Here is a 19,788-nt window from a genome sequence, read left to right as displayed (position 1 = left end):
GCCACTTAATCTACATTCATAGGGGTTAGATTTGGTCCTAGAGATCAGCTGCTGCTGAAGGGTCACTGACTAATACATGCTCTTACAGCTAAACCTGCTCATTGTCCCCCCTTTTGGGTAAAAATTGAGACAAAATGGTTATTTGGAGAAGCTGAGCAAAAATAGACAGCCTACTTTTATTTGGAAGCTGCTGATATCAGGTTTGCTGTAAAACACATGCATAAAGTGTCAAAATACAAGCTGCATGTCCAAAAGTTCAAATTAAAAGGCAGAGTGGGGGAAAACAGGGTCTACAGGGGTAAACGGGAACTGTAGACCATGAGCCAAAAAAAAGGAAATCAGTTCCTAGGACTTTATTTCTAGGTAATGTTTTTGAGTTCCTAAAAAGGTCTTTCCAAGAAAAGTTGCTGTGGGGACTGTGGGGCCAATGAAAAGGTAGATCGATGATGCAGGTAAACAAGAATCTTTATTCCGTTCAATTTAACAAGTGGCAGCCAGTGATGTTGACTCAAGTAGATATCTGTGTAGCTGAAAGCTCACCTGCACCCCCCCCCCCCAATATAAAGACACAGTCAGATAATGATTGACTCCTTGTTTTGGAAGTATTCCTTGTCGTCATTGAGGATTTGCTTGTTAATGCCTAACAGTTGCAGAGAGCTGAGCAGAAGGGATGCAGTGTTTCTTCGAATCAATGAAATATGATCCAGGAAGGCTGATTTACGTAATAGATTCATGCGTTTAAAGGTTTATCAGATGCCAAAGCACTACATCGTATAATAAAAAACGATTAGGAAGGATTTTACACGCTAACTTGAAAGTGATTATAGCAACAATCATTATACAGCAACCATAAAGCCCACTGCGTCAGCACATCTCCCCCATCAATACAGTGATTGGCGGTGGGTTGGCGGCTTTATTCAGTAGTCCAAATGTTGATGTAGTGAAATGAATGCGAAGCAATCAATGCGCTCCATGACTACGCCTGTAAAACAGTAAAATAAAAGTAAAAATCAGATCTGATTTAAGTTCGGCCAGGCTGAACCTCTGGATCGCTTCAAGCGTGGCTGCTATTTTTAGGTGGCTCTTTTTAAACTTGCAAGTGTGCATTTGCATGCACCTCCAGCTTGTGCAGATAGTGAACATAAACCTGATGTCATCTGACCTTCATGTCAGGGATGACAGCCCAGTATCTGACTATGACCTAAAAGTTAAACGGGGGGTCGGCTTTTGAGAAGGGGATATTTGGTTCAACGAATTGAACTGTGGGCATATTCCACTCTTCTGTTGTATGCTGGCAGTCAGCAGATTTTGGTCCCTACCTGCTCTACTCACATGATTCATTTCACTATAACTCACTATGTCATTTTCTCCTAATTGAAATTCAAGTACGAGGTCACTGTTTCGACATGCTGGAGGAAATCCAGTGCACATCCGCAGGTGTGTGAGTGCAAGCAGCCAGAGCAGACTTCCGTGGAGTGATTTAAAAATAACAGCAGAGCTTAAAATGGTCCAGTGGTGCACCAACAGACAATCTTGAGTGGGACAGTGGCTAAATTTAAACAAGGTATGCATGATCACACCAACTACTGCAGAGTGAGTATAATGTATCCCAGATTTGTCTCACCATAACCTGCATAAAAAAGCACATTTATCTTGCCTTTACTGTTAATCACACAAATCAACACAAATTAAGTGTCATTCTCTTCTGCGCTCTGATAGACAGTTGGAGGAATGAATTATTTGATGTCCTGCAGAATTTGTACATTTGCTCACTTCAAAATAAATGAACAGTCTGCAATTTTTATGGTAGTTTCATTTTTAATGTAAAGAGACAGAATATCAACCAAAACCCCAGAAAAACACCTTACGTAAAACTCTCACACTGACTTGCATGTCACTGAGCGAGATAAGTATTTGGTCTCTGTAATCTCTTTAATCAGAGATTCAGACACGGCTTGGGAGAAAGTGTTGTGGTCAGGTGAAACATAAATGCAGCTCTTTGGCATCAACGACCTGCCGTGTCAGAAATGCAGAGTACGACCCAAAGAACACCATCCCCGCTGTCAAACACGGAGGTGGAAACATTATGGTTTGGGCTGTTTTTCCTGCTAAGGCTACAGGACAATTTTACTGCATTGAGGGGCCATCCATCTATCCATTTTCTTCCGCTTATCCAGGGCCAGGTCGCACGGGCAGCAGCCCAAGCAGAGAAGCCCAGACCTCCCTCTCCCCAGCCACCTCCTCCAGCTTATCCGGGGGAACACCAAGGCGTTCCCAGGCCATTCGAGAGACATAATCTCTCCAGCGTGTCCAGTGTGCCCTGGGCTTCCTCCCGGTGGGACATGCCCAGAAAACCTCGCCCAGGATGCATCCTCGTCAGATGCCCGAACCACCTCAACTGGCTCCTTTCGATGTGGAGGAGCAGCGGTTCTACACTGAGCCCCTCCTGAATGGCTGAACTTCTCACCCTATCTCTAAGGGAGAGGCCAGTCACCCTTAGGAAGAAACCCATTTCTGCTGCTTGTAATGGCGATCTCGTGCTTTCGGTCACTACCCACAGCTCGTGACCATAGGTGAGGGTAGTGGCGTAGATTGACCGGTAAATTGAGAGCTTCACTTCACTCAGCTCTCTCTTCACCACAACAGACCGGTACAGCGGCTGCAGTGGTGCGGACGCTGTACTGGCACCAATCCGTCTGTCGATCTCCCGCTCCCTTCTCCCATCACTCGTGAACAAGACCTCGAAATACTTAAACTCCTCCACTTGGGGCAGGGTCTCGTCCCTGACCCGGAGTGGGCCAATGGACCATAAATTATTGGATGAGAACCTTGTTCCTTTAGCTAGAACACTGAAGATGGGTCTGGAAGGGTCTTCCAGCAAAACAATAAAAAAACAAAACAAAAAAGTGGCCAAGAAGAAGCACATTAAAGTTGTGGAATGGCCCAGCCAGAAAAAAATGTGGTGGGAGCTGAAGCTTAGAGAGTTTCTGTAAAGAGGAGTGGGCCAACATCCCTCCTTAGACGTGTACAAACCTGGTGACCAACTACAAGAAACTCTCTCTACCATTAAATATTAGAGACTGTTCATTTCTTTGGAAGTGAGCACAACTTACAAATTCAGCAGTGAATTGAATAATTACTTCCCCACTGCAGCCGTCTATACTCAGATTTAACAAATGAAGATATTGCATGGTGCTTTAAGGTGGCATTTTATTCATTGAACTGAATATCGGTCTCTCATAAAAATATATATATATTTATGTGCAGGAGTTTCTTATTCGTCTCTTCGGCTTTCTTTCATTATTATTAGATGTGCGAATGTCACTTTGCCGCACAAAAACAGAAGAACACCGCTGCCCAATTAAATTTCCGAAAAACACAGCATTCACAACACAGCAACCCTTTTCTTATTTTTTATAAAACAATATGATTTGAAAATAAATATGCTTTACTGTTTACACAGACAAAGAAAACATGTTAATAGTGAAGAAGAGACAAAGGGATCTAATAATTAGGGCTCTAAGATTGATGGCAGAAAGATGCAGATTGTTATCCAGATTTGAAAACGGTGGTAGTGTTGTAGTATTGTATACTGAGCTGCGAGCAGTAGTTTTTTATATTTGCATCTTGGGCCGTGTACAAAACAAACGTCCGCTACTTACTTAAATACTTAAATACTTACTTCACACAGATGTATCCCATTCAATCACTCATATAGACATTAACTCTTACACACACACACACACACACACAAGTTGAAATTCTACAGAGTACCCACGCCCTTAGATGAGACGGGTTGAAAAGGAGGAGGTGTTATCAGTACAAATGATCTATTTGGGAATGTTAAAATCATTTATGATTTTTTTGTTGTTGCTTATTTTGCTTCGTAGAAACGAGAGTAGCCATCAGTGACCTTACACATGGGGAGATAGGACAGCCACAGGTACATAACACTGCATACATAAATAGACCAAATTAAATATGGGTAGACTGAATACTGAAAAATACTCTATAACATAAATTATCTAGAATGAACTATTAGAGAGAGATATTAACTATGTACAGGTTTAGAGAAGCTGTATAATCACTGGATTCTGTATTGAGTTCAACATTGAAGAAAACTACGTCGACAGTTGACAGACTCCTGAAACAATGCAAACAAAAATAATTTAAAAAGCAGTACTCTTTCGTGAGGCACAGTTTTCAAATGGAATCAATCATACAGTGGTTTTCTTGTAGGACATAGCAATACATACAAACTCTATATCGATGACCAGTATCCCTTTAAAAGTATATGGCACTTCAGAGTCTCCTCTGATCACAGACGTGACCCATGTAAGCACAGGTCAGTGCTGCAAAGTCTTCAGAGGGAAGGAAGTGATATCACGAGGAGAAAAAAGGCAAAACGTCGTCTGAGAAAGGTCCATCCATCGCTTAAAAAAAAAAAAAAGACACCCACGTCCTCTTCAGTCCTGCCTGCTGTTTTAGCAGTTAAATATATATTAGATTGAGAGGTTTCGCATGTTATGATTGAAACACAACCACAGTAGACTCGTATCCAGTGGAGTAATTGTACACAATGATCTGACGATAAGACTACACCTGCACTGCAAGCCTGCTAGAAATGCAAAACCACATAGCTCCTATTTTGCTTTTAGACGAATCATGGGCTTAGTTATTACAGTAGCAGCAAGAATTCTGTATATTCTTTTTTTTCTCTCTTTAAATGTGGTCTATGTACACACAGATATACAGTGGGAGGAAATTTCAGTTCAGTCCTTCTTTTTGTTCTGTTTCGGTCCATGGGGAATGCTTTCCACAGAAAAGAAGAGCTTACAGTTCAAAGGTCAAAAAGTGCGTGCTGTGAAGTATCTCTAATATATTCCTTCATCTTGTACATCTGGTGCCCCCACTTCTCTCATCTTCTTGGCTTGTCACATCTAAACAAGAAGAAAGAGAAATGATCATAAGCGCAATAAATGTTTATAGGGAACAGCAAAATCAGCCTATTTTTAATTCTTTTGTCTTGCTCACACAAATGCAGGCAAGGTGGCATTTATTTGGAGATAACTTATCTCATAAACTCCCCTTCCAGTTCTCCATCTATGCCCTACTGTACTATAAGCTGTTCCGATTCATTCACCTCTCAGTACTATCTGGGGATCTGTCTGGCCCAGTAGGCCTACCCCAAACCCCATATGCTGTCACATCTACATAAGGGTGTGGTCCCAGCTAGTGAATTAATAATTAAGTCAATTTGCCGCTTGGTCCTGGGCAAGCAGGGATGCAGCTTTTTGAAATAATCATAGTTTAAAACAATGAAAAGGGCATTGAAACAAATTTCTGCAGACTGCAGACTTTGCCAGTTCAACATATATTTATCCAGAAACTGCAGTTCCTCAAATGACCCAAAATTCCTCACTTGAACCTTCAAATTGGTAGTACGCAAACCGGTTACTGGCATCTCAGTTGCTATAAATGCAGTCTATGATTTTATGTACTGTTTTTGCATTTAAAAGACTGTAAGACTACAAGAAACAGCATACAATTTTGTATGCAAACCATGTTCCAGTGCTAGTACATTAGATTACAGTAGTTTATAGTTGTACTAGAAGCTATAGTAGTCACGTGACTGAATATGAAGAGAACCTGCAAAAGCCTCCATAGTGGAGTCTAACAGGGATGTTGTGACTAGAGCCTGTTTGCTACCGATGTCATCTGACCGAACTATATTTGGATCTTAAGTTGGTTGCATTACTATAAATTCCACACAGGTTTTCCGTTTAGTCCAACAAATGGGTGAACCACTTTGCCGATGTTACTTACTTGCAGGTCCTCTCGTTGAGCTCTAGCTGGCGTTCTTTACAGTATTCGTCTGTGTGTTTGCAGGAGCACCGGCAGGTTGCAGGGTCCTGTACAAACAAACGCTTTCTCCTCTCTGAGCACTGATCACAACACGGCTCACAAACACTGGACAGACAACACAAGGAGATGGGGAGGAAGAAGGAAAGGCAGATTATCACAGTGCACCGTTATCACCCATAAGAAAGGTCACCCTTGGGTCAACCCTTTCATATGCTCCAGTTTGCTCCTCCGAGCCACTGCCAATTTGTGCTGCATGTGACAGTTGTATAGTATTGCTCACAGGATCCCTCAGAGCAGGCAGAAAGCCAAGCAGTAGAAATAAACCTGCTCCCTACCCCCATCCTTGCCTAGCTGATTCGACCTCTCCTGAATGAACGATATGTGTTAGACATGCAGTTAGCGAAGCTCGAGACCAGTTCATGCATCACAAAGCAATATATGGCTTTAAAGTGCGGGTCAGTGACAGCGCACTTCTCACTGTCACTCTAAACTCGTGATAAAGAAGACTCGAGGGTCTGTTTGATGCACTGTTAGGAAAGATTTCATTTTATTGAAGGAAAGCCGAGGACTAGGTTTCCCACAGAGAGACATGAAATCAAAACAAAGGCTGAAAGTCATCTGAATTACAATTCTCAGCAGGTGTGAAGCCCCAGATACTTCATTGACATCTTAATATACAAATTACAAGTGAAAATACAGACAGGAATCTCTTCACAGTATGAACACTGAAGAAACATGATCTCGTTATATTACTTTTGAATAAAATATTAGTTTTTTATGGTTTCAGACACAAAAGCAGGCAAACAAAGAAATAAAAAAACAGTCCTTGCTAAACAATTTGCTGAAAAAAAAAGCAATAGATAGCATCACTCATATCTTCACATAACATGAAAAGTACCAGCATTAAGCACAGGACAGCAAAAAAACCAAACAAAAAACTGTTTGTAAAGATGAAAAGAACAAAGTGGGGAAAGGAGACGGGTACGAGACACAGCAAAGCAGCACAGACTCAACACTGAAGACGGGACTATGATTACAACCCTGGTGATCCCAGCACAGATACCAGAACAGTATGAGCCGGTTGGCAAAGCCATGCTGGTGGATCTGAGATCAGTGTCAGTAGACAGGAGGTTCATGTTACAGCTAGCAGCTGATCTAAGATCTGTTTATTTGAACTCCTTTAAACGTGGACATTATCAATAATAAAAAGAGCTATCTGACAAGAAGCCACAGCCAATTTGAACCCTAGGTTTTTGTCGGTTTTATGATACAATGCTGTATCTCGTCTCGAACATCAGTCAACCATTGCCTCGGTTATATTACTAGGAGATTAGTTGGAGATTTTGAGGTTAATGTTTATTCCTTGCAAGTTGGTATGTGGTCTGAAGTACCCCCTAGTTATCACTCAAAATTTAACTGAAGCTACCTTCGCAAAACACATCGGCAAACAGGGCATAGTCTAATATCCTGAACATAGACTGTAGATAAAAGGTGGACACAGCCAATATGAATTACCCATTCGTTAGCAAAGACTTCTTTTTTGCCATCGCGGTTTGTTCAAACGAGCGAGGAACGGATCTGACTAAGAAGCTGGATAGCTAAAAATTCCCCTGCTGGCCAGAAGAAAGAATACAGGTTTGAAAAACTTCCACAGTGGAAGTTCCTGAAACCTAAAAACTGTGTATGTCTTTTATATACAGTCTAAGATTCTGAATATTTAGGACATGGATGACAAGACAAAGTTTGGACACCACACGGAAGCAACATGCTAATCGATAGGGCCGATAAGCAAATTAAATGGTACAAATTAAAAGGGGCAAAATAACTCCTCCCAGATTAGCTTAATTATAAGAAGCGCAACACTCAGGTGCAGGTAGGTGGAGAAGGCAGAGCTGACATACGCATCATGAATTGTATTTTCAGGGTTTTTCTTTCGTTTTCTCTTTTGGCCTTTATTCTTGCCTGTCCGGGATTTTCTGCAAGAGAGACAGGAGAACAAGGCAGAGAGATGCCTGAGAGACTGATGAGAGTGACGTGCTTAAATCTCTGAATGATAATTGCTTAAGCCAACATGAATTGATCGCAATGTTTTTGGTTTTTAAAAAAATATGTATATCATTTTATTAGCTAAGAGTTTTAATTTTTGTTACTGATTGGCTTATATGGGATTCTAACTTCACACAAGGCTCTCTGGACCCAATTAATACGATGAGATATGATGTGAAATGAATGAGCGTAGTGAGAAAGTAACTCCATCATGAGTTAAATGACCTACAAATAACGCTTTTAGAAAGCAAGACAACAACTTATATCCTCTTTCTCAAAAAACAGCCAGAGTAAAGCAGCTCACTGTGTGAATATGATTAATATCGCATATTCCGAGACTAAGTTCCTTCACTGCCCAAAACTGGGCTCAAAAGATATGTATATATGTTTAAATAATAAGTACAATGACTCTGCAGAGAGTGAAAGCATATTGTTCTTTGTAGGTTATGGTGGGTGGAAGTTTCCCAGATGATCTGAATACAAAAAAAATTGGACTTTACCAAAACCGCATCTTTTAGTCTATTCGGGCCAACTCTTTATCACTGACTCGACTTGTTACAAACTGCAGCACAATGAGAACAGGCCAGTGTGTGCTTACAAAGCATGCACCTGGTGTATAGGCTGGATTTCATATGCATTATTTATAACGAGCTGAGTCAGATATAATTCCGCTGCACAAGGTATATTTAATTATGCTGGAAACTTTTTGTTAGTTAGACGTAACAGCAAAAACATGATTACAAGTATCTATTGGTATTTATGGCTAGCATATATACAGTACATTAATTCTACTTTCTAAGTAAGAAAAAATACAAAATATTATAAATATTAGGAGGAATAAGAAATAAATAGAAGTGTTGCAATTGTATCATGCACAGAAGACGTGATACAACTGCAGTGTCAGACTCACAGTGATGTGAAAAAGAAAGTTTTAACAGGACTCTATGTAGTCCTGGTAAAAACTAAGTGCACCCCATGATACAAGAGCTTGTCGAACAATTTTTAGCAGCAATATCTTAAAGCGGTTATTTTCTGTAAGACTTTCAGTCTCACACATCGTTCTGGAGAAATTTTGGTCCACTTTTCTTCACAGCGATTCTCCAGTTCATCCATGTTTGCGGGAATTCATTTATGCACAGCTCCAATGCCCCTCCACAGGATTTCGATCAGGTTGAGGTCTGACTAGGCCATTGCAGCACCTTTCCTTTTAAAGCCATTCTGTTGGAGATTTGACTTGTTGTATGACCCAGTTAGGACCAAGCTTTGGTTGTCGGACAGATGGCCTCACACGGTCTCTAGAATACTTTGGTATATAGAGGTGTTCATGGCCGACTCAATGACTGCAAGGTGCCCAGGTCCTTTGGCTAGAAAACAAACCCAAATTATCATCCCTCTACCACTGTGGCTGATAGTCGATATAAGATGCTTTTGCCGATATGTTGTGCTTGTTTTCCCCAAATGTGGTGCTGTGCATTATGGCCAAACGTCTCCACTTTGGTCTCATCTGTCCAAAGGACATCGTTCCAGAAGTCTTGTGGTTTGTTCAGATGCAACTTTGCAGACCTAAGCCGTGCTGCCATTGTCTTTTTAGAGTGAAGATGCTTTTTCCTGGCAGCCTTCCAAACAAGCCATACATTTAACATGCTAACTGAGGCCTGTAGAGTCTGTAGTTTCTCTGAGCATTGCAGGGTCAGACCTTGGGTTGAGCTGACTCGGACGTCCACTCCTGGGAAGATTGTGGCATTGTGTTAACACACAGCTGAATGTTCCAGACCAGAAAACTGCCAAAACTTTACTTTTAAAGAGATATTAATTAATCGATTATCAATTAATTGATAATCAGCAAATGTACTCGATTAAATTATTATCAGTTAACCAAGTACATTTCATTATCAGCGCTTGGCTGCTATTTACTCTTTTAATCATTGTGGAAGCAAAAAGGGTGTACTTAGTTTTTCACAGGACCGTATAAAGTCCCGTGAAAACTTCATTTTTCACAGAGCTGTATAGTCCTGTGACATCAGGTCATATCAAAGCACATAACCTGATGTCACTCCATTATTCAGTCACATAGGTGCTTTTTTTAAACTTATGTTCAGTGGGTGACCTTAAAAATAAAGTTGCCCTCTTTTTAGTATGACAGATGTTTTTCTTGAAGGTTTTGCTGCTGTTGGTAGTGCAGTCTGTCAAAGAATTTTAGATTTTTAGACTATTATTAGAATTGGATTCTCATTTGACTGAATCTTTCCTTATTTTACACGTCTCTTTCCACATGTGTCCACTCTGCACTTGACACCTAGCTACCTTATTGATGGGCAAACCAAATTTCATTTTATGAAAATGACTGGGAAGGAAGGCTGCAGCCATGCTAGCAGCACATTTAGGTTTAACTTTAGCACAGCAGTGCTTTGAGCTAAATGCAACATCAGCATGGTAACTTGCTCACAATGACAATGCTAACATGTTGATGTGTAGCTAGGTAAAAGGCTATTTAGCCTTGGTTTAGTGTATTAGCATGATAACATTTGCCAATTAGCACTATGCCCAGCCGCGGCTGGTGGTGGTATGTTGTTAGTTTTGCAAATACGTATTCATAATCCAAAGCGGGTGATATTGATGGCGCTTTATGAATGATTGGAAGGGATCAAATTATTTTCTGCAGACCATCACCACTCAATGGATGTGTGCAACATTCAAGACTGTCCACCCACTAGTTGTTTTTTCCCCACCTAAACATGAATGTAATAGAGAACAAGTTGGGGGATAACCAAAGTCATGATTAATATTGAAACGATCACTGTTTTCTTGTACAAAATGCGCTAATAATTGTAGAGAATTTTTAGTTCAGGGAAAACTGCAGATGGACTGGCAAACTGAAAAGAATCTGTCATTGCTATCACTGTGAGCATGGCTAAAAATAACATTTTGATTCAGGGATGTATCTGGATCACAGACTGCAGAAGTCATAAATGGGGCTAACTAAGCCCCATTTAGGACTGATTGATAAATACAGCATCTAGGTCTGTGTAACAGAATGAAGCAGACGTGTTTCAAATGTAAAATCCACACAATTTCTGCAGAGACGTTGATAATTAACTAATTTCACAACCTCAACATAATGAGTCATCCTAACAGACTTTGAGACTCTTGCCTTAGAGAGGTTAGCCAACATGAATCAAAATATCAGAAACAAGAACATGAACTGTTACCCTAAAGTAACACCCCACCAAAGCCACACTCGCAAAAACAGTTAAAGCAAAGTTCAAGAAGATCACGCAGCTACCCCTTATCTATATGACAGACGACCTGACATAAAACCAAAACAACAACCCCACAATGGAAAAATATCAACGGCTACTCACAGAAAGAGGATTAAAGAGTTTAATGACCCTTAGCACACTGACTTCTGTAGTATTCAAAGGGAGGCCCTCTTAAGATAGGACTCTAAACACAAAAGTTTAACAGATCTTCAAAAACACTGTTATCTATATCAGAGGAGTCAGAAACCAAAGTTGCAGAAGTCAAGTGGCATCTACACAGCAGAGACGAGGGAGACGAATGCAGATGAGATAGAAAAGGTGGGAAAGGTGTAAAGGACAGGTTTGCAAGTGCAATGAACTCATCAAGTGTCACTCATTGACCTGAGCGGGATTAGCTGGTATTCCCAATGTTTATTATCTGACAGCAGCATGTTAATTTGTGCTCACTATAGGACGATCTCATGTTGCTTGTTCACTGAGGTTTTGATGACATGTTATTGCTTTTGGCTTTTCTATCTGTGTTTTTGTCTTTCTTTTTTTATATTAAAGAAAGAAAAAAGGAGGAAGTGGGAGTGGGAAAATAACAGGCACATCATTTATGTTCAAAAGGGACTATAGTATAATTTGGGAAGGCTGAGAGTTGCAGACAAATGATTGTTTGTTGGCAAGGCAAAACCGGAAAAAGATCAAATCTCAAGTCCCTATTGTTTTCCACCCAAATCACAATCTCCATGCAGAAAGAGCGCTGTACTCACTTTTCTTTCTTTTCTGTCACTTCATTCTTTAACCTGAAAGGCAGAAACAAAACAACATGACATTAGATCACAGCATGCAACTGTATCCCGGTAAACAGATACTTATCAAGATCATCAGGGACTGGGGGCTTATTATCATCATGGGTGGAATCACATGAATCTTTTCACATCACATTGCGTCACCGTCCTTTACCAGAACCTATGATAAATCTAGTTTCTTTTCAAGTATCTGGCATCTGCAACTGGCAAGTGAATTCAATTTATTGGGAAATTTTGCAGTTCTTGGATTATATTCATTGATGGATCCACACAAAACACATACACACAACTACAAACACATTTTGACAGGTTTGCTTCACTTCCCAGCCAATAACAGTGTGGAGTTGCTGGCATATCTGGAGGCAATAGTTATTCCAAAGTCTTAGGAAACAATGTTTCCTGCAAGGTAATAGACCACTTGCCAAGTTTCTGCTTTACATAGTAGTACAGCAAGTCTGCACAGGATGGAGAACGCATGACAGTATATGTGTTTACATATACTGTACATTAGGATACAAATTCTTTACTTCAAGTAGCAACACAGTAAAACTACCCAATTACAAGCTAAACGTCTAGTTTTAATTTAAAAGTTGAGTAGTTACAAGAACAAAACTGTACTAAAGCCAACCCTATACTGGAGGATAGACCCTTTAAATACTTACACTGGGTTATAGCTAGAGTTCATACTGCCATATAGCTAAAGTGTTTTAAGCACCAGTCACAAAAACACAAAGTATAGGACTGAGCAGCTTTTTTCCAGAGGGGTCTGCCTCTCCAAACCAGGGGCATGCTGATCAGGTTTTTAGAGTAGGTATGTCTGTACCTGTAGGTTATAAATATGCTGGCAAAGCTTTCTCATTTACATATGTCTGAATTCTACTGGTCAATCACATCAAATGCAGTCAGTCCAAGTGGTGAGCATTTGCTAAAATGTAGCGTCAGCACCATCAGCGATTGTTCAGTGACAATGTAGCTTTTGATGTGCAGTCATAAACAATGACCCACTGATGTAAAAAGAGATCTAGGTGCAGATGATTCCCAGAAGGGTTGTAAACTTAACAAAACCAAAAGCTATCAACCAACCCTTTAATGTACAATGTGTATATATATATATATATATATATATATATATCAGTTTCCCAGCGACTTAATAGCTATCAGAATCAGAATGGGTTTATTGCCAGATGTTGAGGTTTACAACATTAGGAAATTGCTGCTATAAAGCAGTTCCTGTAATAGTTAAGTCATAATTTTAAAATAGAACTAAATGGATTCATAGCACCATCTAAATTTTTATAAAGGTGTCTTAAAGGTTTATAGCTTCAAGTAAATGGTGAACTAGGACGTCACTGCTGCAGACATGCAGAACTAATTCCCTGTGGATATTTTGCCCAAATTTGGAAGTTTGATGGACAAGTGGCTTCAACGTGAGATACAGTTTAAAAAAAAAAGAAGAGCTATTCAACTCGGCCTTTGGCCAATACTCATACTTGCAATGTTTGCTTTATTGTCAGGGTTTCCTGAAACGTGGGAGGATTAGTAAACCTTGACGCTCTGTCAAGGTTTACTAATTCATGACACAGAGCTCAAATCTGCCATCATAATGTCACGAGTATGGAAAACTACACATGTCCAACAAGAAACAGCAAAAAAGGTGACAAGAAAAAGTGATTATATAGTGTTTGTTGATGCTAGGCCACAAGAGGGACATCATTTGATGTTGATAATGTTACTTGTTTCACCTATTTCTGCCAGTCAAAGCAAAACAGCAAACTGACTGGATCCGTGGTAATTTCAGTCACAGTTAACCTTGTCTCTGGGCAGTCTGTGAGAGGGTCCAGAGACAACTTGTGAACCATCAAACCTAAGACAAGGCCACATCTAAATATAACACTGAATAAAAGCCTCTGAATAGAAGCCATATATACCTAGTTTCCACTGATGCAGAGCCTTTGCATACATGGCAGAAGCTGGGGTAATTTGCACAGGGAAGGGTCTGAGATGGACAGAATCTGCAGTGCACATCGTTCGAACAATAATACAGTGCTGTTTTTGCAGCACCATATTGCCCCAGTAAAATGCAAAATGCCACTTTATAACACTTATCTCACAGACCTATATCTAAACTATGGACCGAGGAGCGATCTCCTTGTCGCAATTGCAAACAATGCTTTAGAGGGCATTGTACTCGATGGAACCAAGATGAATGTAAGCAGCATTGTGAATGTCTGCTGTGATGTGTTCAAACCTGCTCGGGTCTTTTTAGAATCAGCGAAGTGAAAGAAGCAAAGATAAGATATGGATTTAGGTGATACACATCTGGTGAATGTGTCAGATGAAAACTTCAAACAATAACTTCACATGGCGTGCTTGGCCAACTTCCACTCTGCTCCACAAAGGCACGTTGATTTGCCTGCAGTGATGTTTGGCTGTGCTTTGTGTGGATGTGAGTATGTGTGTGTGTGTGTGTGTGTTCAGGGTTTCTTACCTACACTCGCATGCGCTGTGTTCTGTAAAACTCATGAAAATATCATTTTTTTGCCTCCTGGGATTAATTCTTTTAATCTGTAAAAGAAAGAGAAAAATAAGAAATACACGTCGGTGTGTCGTATTTCTAAATATCCAGTGTCCTTCATTGTTCCTCAAGTTAAAGTCAGGGTAGTAATATAATAGAAAAGGCAGATCCGAATGGATCCAAATGCACAGCTTTTGCATGCTACAATAGGGTTCAGTGCTCAAAGGTCACACCTAAGCAGCCTTTGAGCTATGTGCACTTGGACAGGCTGAAGGGGCTTTTTTATGCTAAGTACCATGAGGGCCCTGGGCTGGTCGGACAGACACTTGTAAAGCCTGTGCACCTTCTTAGCTTGACGTTTGGGCAAAAATAAACTGAATAAGTGTCCATATTTAGGATACAGACATATCCTTCTTTGGCATAACTGCCAAAGAAGAAAAAACAATATAAAAACACAAGTATTACTGCTCCAAATAACGTTGCTGACCTCCATTGTAACGTTATAAGTGGATGTCGGCGTGCACTGCAGCATCTCGTCGTTGCAGCAGCCGGCACAGCGTGTTAAAACGACGCATGACGGGATGAAGATGTGCTCCACCTCATCTGGATACTCCTGCAGAATTTCCACCAAAAGCTCCCGAGGTTGACACAAACTCTTGTTGTACACCTCCATCAGAGGGATCACTGGGAGACAGAGTAACAGTGCACACAGTTAGAAAATGGCAGAGGAGCCATAGTATAAGTGAGTCACTCCTGAACACACACACCTAAATGGAGATGTGAATAAAGAAAATTGGCAGGCTCACAACAAACACTATACACATAAACATGCACACACACGTTTTATGTTGTATTATTCCATCGAGTAGCGCTCGGTGTCTACCATCAAATACAGACTGGACTGACCTACTTTTACACACTTATGTAATTCCTCACTGAAATTAACAAGTACTCCTCTATGTTGTGTTTCCAACCCCTTTCACTTTTCACTTCAGGAGTGACGTTACCAACCCTCCAGCTTCACCAAAGGCCTCTCAGATAGACTCAAGAACCCCTTCATCAACACCAGCTCTTGTTTATTTGAGCTAATTAGATCCGGACTACTCTCAGCTTACCAATTAATCTGTGCAATTACTTTTAGCTTACCATTCATCGTTTAGAGAACAGTATCAACTTTTTTACCCATATTGGCTTACTTTTTCAGCTGTTCATTTGCCCATCTCACCTCTAAATCACAGTATTAACAGTTTATCTGTTACTTTATGTTAACAAACCCTATCCACATATGTGTGACCCTCAAATGTATTTACCACCCCTTCATATGTCAGTCAGCGATATCCTTCAGTCTCATTGGCAGTCTTTACCGCTATTGCCATCTACAGGTCAAACTTTTAGGTTATTATCTCAGCATCTTTCCAAATATCCATGTTAACTATAGAAGTATCCCCTAGGGTAGATGCACCCTGACTCGGAGTCACTGCTGTCTGACGTCATCACCTGCACTGAATATTCTCTGGTCTTGAATGTCACCCAATTTTTTGTATCCATATTGCCTAAAGCTGTAAACTAATAGCCTGTTGTGTGCTTTTCACCTTCAGTCTATTTCCCCCCCACACACCAACCTCCCGTCACTGAGTCTTTGCAGGAGTTCTGCTCTTGAGAAAGATGTTAGCACACAGACCAGCAATACCTCCAGAACATCACTCAGAGCATTGCTGGACCTAAAACAACCCCAGTCTGAGAACCCTCTGGGAAGCCAAACCAAACATGCTGGGCCTGAGCAACATCACGAAGTTCAGCTTCTGATTGTCCAATTTATGTTGGGCAATGCTGGGATTGTGCAAAACTAAACTTAAGGCCAAGAGGGTGACATTCCTTTCTATAAAAGACTCTGGTCTCTATAACATTTCACCAGCTTAACCTCAAACGAGGAGGAATGCTGTTCAACATGAACGTGTCCAACGGTAAGATTTAGAGATGAAACAGCTCATTTTCTTTAGCTTAAAAAAAAAAAAAAAAAAAAAAAAAAAGGAGAGTCATGGTCCCGGATGACTCTCCATAGGGTCAAATGACAATTTTGTCCACTAGGAGGCAATAATTTGCCTTTAATGTCAAGGTGAAATTCAAACCAGCCCTTTGTTTTATTGGCTTTTAGCCAACCAGGGAGTCCAGCACAGACTGTATTCCCACGGTGCCCTGTAGGACACCTACCGTTATGTGGACCTCTTTCTGTTTCCCTCGGTATGTGGGCACTCTGCAAGAAAAAAGAAATAAAAAAAGCACGCCGTTAGGTACAGTAGATTGTGCAAGAACTTAGCATAACCCTCTCCATGCCCCTTACTTATCCACAGTTGTGCCAAAGACATATTTACATTATGACATCGCTGTTGAAACATGAAAACCACACAAACATGCCTCTTATCACAGGCCAACCTACACACGGTATAGACTGCAATCACATTTTAAGGGTTTAAATATTCATAAGCTTTTAACACTAATAACAATAAGGTTCTATAGAACATCAGCTGTTCATCCGAGGGGTAGCAGTTTTTCAAAATAAAACACCCGAAGATACAATTCCTTAATCAGCCTGCTCCTAGTCTAATTATAACTTATATGTATATGTGGTGAGGGAGGCCGTATATGGGCAAATGTTTGATCGGAGGCACAGCGTGTCAAACCATCTGACCTAAGTTCAGCCACATTAACGTGACCAAACTTCATAAACTTCAGGATTGGCTGTTTAGTTTCAGTTACTAGACCTTTATTGTTGTGCTGCTCCACTGCCTCCAGGCAGCACGGATTAATAACCGCTGCCATTAAAGCCGGCAAGAATTTCAGCCTGCTACTTTCCCCTCACAGGGGGGTAGCTGTCACCACACCAGTTGGGCCACAAAGGATTTTTTTTTTTGGCAACTTTCCATTCGTTCGTTACGCACAATGCCGTCTCGTCTTCACACGCGCGCGCGCGCACAACCCTTCCCTCTCCCATTTTTTTTTCACATAGGAGCACGCGCAACTCACGCAATATCTCACCAATGTTGCATGAGATACGGCCTGTGCCGAGTGAGCCGGCATTTGGCGATAAGAAACTCTTTTCTGTTTCTTAATGAAAGGAGAAAGGAGGAGGAAAGAGGAGGAGGAGGGGGAAAAGAAAAGAAAGAAAGGAGAGGAAAAAAATGAAGAAGGTCGGTTTGTTAGCAGGCCCCACCCCCTTCTGGTGGCGTGAGAGGGTCCAACCTTGTGGGCTGAGAGACCCCAGCCCCCCCAAAAAGCGCACTATACATTAATGTATGGGTGTCAAGCTGCCAGCACCGGCTCTTAAACCGAGTGATGATACATGCCGGCTTATAGACGAGCATTTTAGCCTTCACCCGCGTGCAGTCCAGTGTTGATTGAGAGGCCTAACTGTCATTAAGTGATCCAGTTAGTTCAATGAACACTTCACCGGACTCCAGCCTGCTAGTGCTTTTATTATGCTGGGGCTGAGATGCTCGCGAGAGGAGCTGTGTTGCCGCCGGAAACCAAAAGGAAGCAATGGGCTCTTTTGAAAGTGGTGTTACAAGAAAGTCCAATCATGTTACAGGAAAACGCGCAGCCTCCTACTGAGGTTGTATTTTTTTTTCACCTTGAAACCTTTGCTCAAAGCCATACCAGCAGTTGATTAATGATTATATAAAAACGATTTACAGTGGGCACTAAAGCGCCATTACAATCCCGCCGCTAGATCGGCTGATTAATCTCGGTTTGAGGGGGATGACTAACGTTCGGTCACTACTGGAATCAAGGGTTGAATTCCAGTTTGAGAACTGGAGCCGCTTCTTGTAGCAGAAAAAGCCAGAATGCCGGTAGTGAACCTGCTCACAAGTCCTAAATCAGAATGGAGCCACTGCGCCTTTAAAGCGTAATAATATCTCCAAGGTGGTTTTTTAGAGCAGGCCTGCAGTCAGCCAACGCCAAACTTAAGATGATTTTTCTGCGTTTTAATAAAAGAAATAAACACTTAGCGTAGATTTACAGGATAAAAAAAGGCTCGCAACACCCGCCGAGTGTGTGTGGGTTATGTTTATACAACGCCACTTTTGCGTAATGGCTGTTTAAATCTCCTCAAAAAAAAAAAAGCCACAAAACATTTGAGCTTGTTTAAACACGAGCGGTGACCTAGCTAGAGGAAAGACAAGGACAAGCTACACATTAATGAGCAGTCCCTACATGGCTCAATAGATGTGATCTTTTTTTTTCTTTTAAATTTGTTCTCTATGGGTCAGTTTGCTGTCCGGGGACACTCACCTTGACAGCTGACAGCGTCAAAAATAATAGTGTCAAACTGTCAATAAAGTTCATGGTGTTTGAAATCCAATCCAAGGGGGCAGACGATCTTTGTTTAGAAAAAAATAAAATCAGCAGGCCAAATGTGGCTTTTTGTTCTCAAGCATGAAGTTCACAAGTACGACAATATACAAGAGGACCGGCTAAAACTTCTCTGAAAGGGCAGGAGGTTGTAAAAGCAAATCCATGCTGGTCCCAAGGATACAATCCTTCGCGTGTTAACTACTTCTTCTTTTTGTCTCAACTGTTGCCAATTATTTTCAAGATATCCAGAAACACGAGAATCCAAGATGCACAACGTCTCACATTGTTCCGCAGCAGATCTTTATTTTCTTGCAAGGGAGTAGCAATCCACATTACAGAAATAATCCCATGCTTGTTGAGCCAGGCGTCTCCAAGTGTCTGTCCATTTGAAACTTGAAGCCGTGGACGAGGATGATATTCAGTGGAAAAGAAAACCGCGGTGTCAGTTTAATCGTGGCGAGAAACTTTTGTCTCTTTAGCTCTGGCTGATTTATCTTTAACCCGGTATCATCACTCGGCTCTTGTCTTAGTGCGTCCTCTTCTGTCTGTCGTATAGTGTGGAGAGATCGCGGTACGAAGGAAGTGAATGATCTGGTAGGTGTGTCCTATAGAGCTCTGCGCTAATAGGAGCCCAGAATGCCCCCACCAAAAAAGAAAAAAAGTGATCTTATACATGTGTAATATTGCATATAGGCAAATAGGCAAGATTTACAAAGGGGTTATATATAAAACAGACACATGATCAGTTTTATATCATTATATCTGCGTTGTTGTATCTGTCCTCTGTTCTACATTATGACCAATCCATCCCTTAAAATATCGTTGTAGAACTGTTATGTGACATTTCATGAAACTTCGTTTCCCCTCTTGGCCACAGCTGCCTTGAAAAATATATTTTAAAGTAGGTAAAACGCCTTCCATGTAAAAAAAAAAAAAAAAAAAAGAATATGTAAAA

At 40.9% G+C, this 19,788-nt stretch overlaps 1 protein-coding gene across 2 annotated transcripts; it reads right to left on the bottom strand.

Annotated features, from left to right (window-relative positions):
- Positions 1-3,192: 3,192 nt before the first annotated feature.
- vegfab (vascular endothelial growth factor Ab) lies at positions 3,193-19,516 on the bottom strand. 2 transcript variants are annotated; one of them, XM_085431606.1, is made up of 8 exons: positions 18,771-19,516; positions 16,692-16,734; positions 14,968-15,164; positions 14,454-14,530; positions 11,927-11,959; positions 7,767-7,841; positions 5,827-5,970; positions 3,193-4,940 (listed from the first exon to the last, which is right to left on the bottom strand). In XM_085431606.1, exons 1-8 carry the CDS (start codon positions 18,822-18,824, stop codon positions 4,919-4,921), a joined length of 645 nt encoding a protein of 214 aa, XP_085287732.1. In that variant the 5' UTR covers positions 18,825-19,516; the 3' UTR covers positions 3,193-4,918. The 2 variants fall into 2 exon arrangements, with proteins under 2 accessions (XP_085287732.1, XP_085287733.1); XM_085431607.1 differs by lacking the exon at positions 7,767-7,841 and having other exon boundaries at positions 18,771-19,514.
- Positions 19,517-19,788: the final 272 nt, after the last annotated feature.

The sequence above is a fragment of the Copadichromis virginalis genome, linkage group LG15 (genome assembly GCF_057382275.1).
Source record: "Copadichromis virginalis isolate Kocher_CV1m ecotype Utaka linkage group LG15, C_Virginalis_male_GT1.1, whole genome shotgun sequence".
Classification (NCBI taxonomy): Eukaryota; Metazoa; Chordata; class Actinopteri; order Cichliformes; family Cichlidae; genus Copadichromis; species Copadichromis virginalis.
Note: the sequence above shows the minus strand (reverse complement) of the source record. Positions and strands in the feature narration are given on the sequence as shown.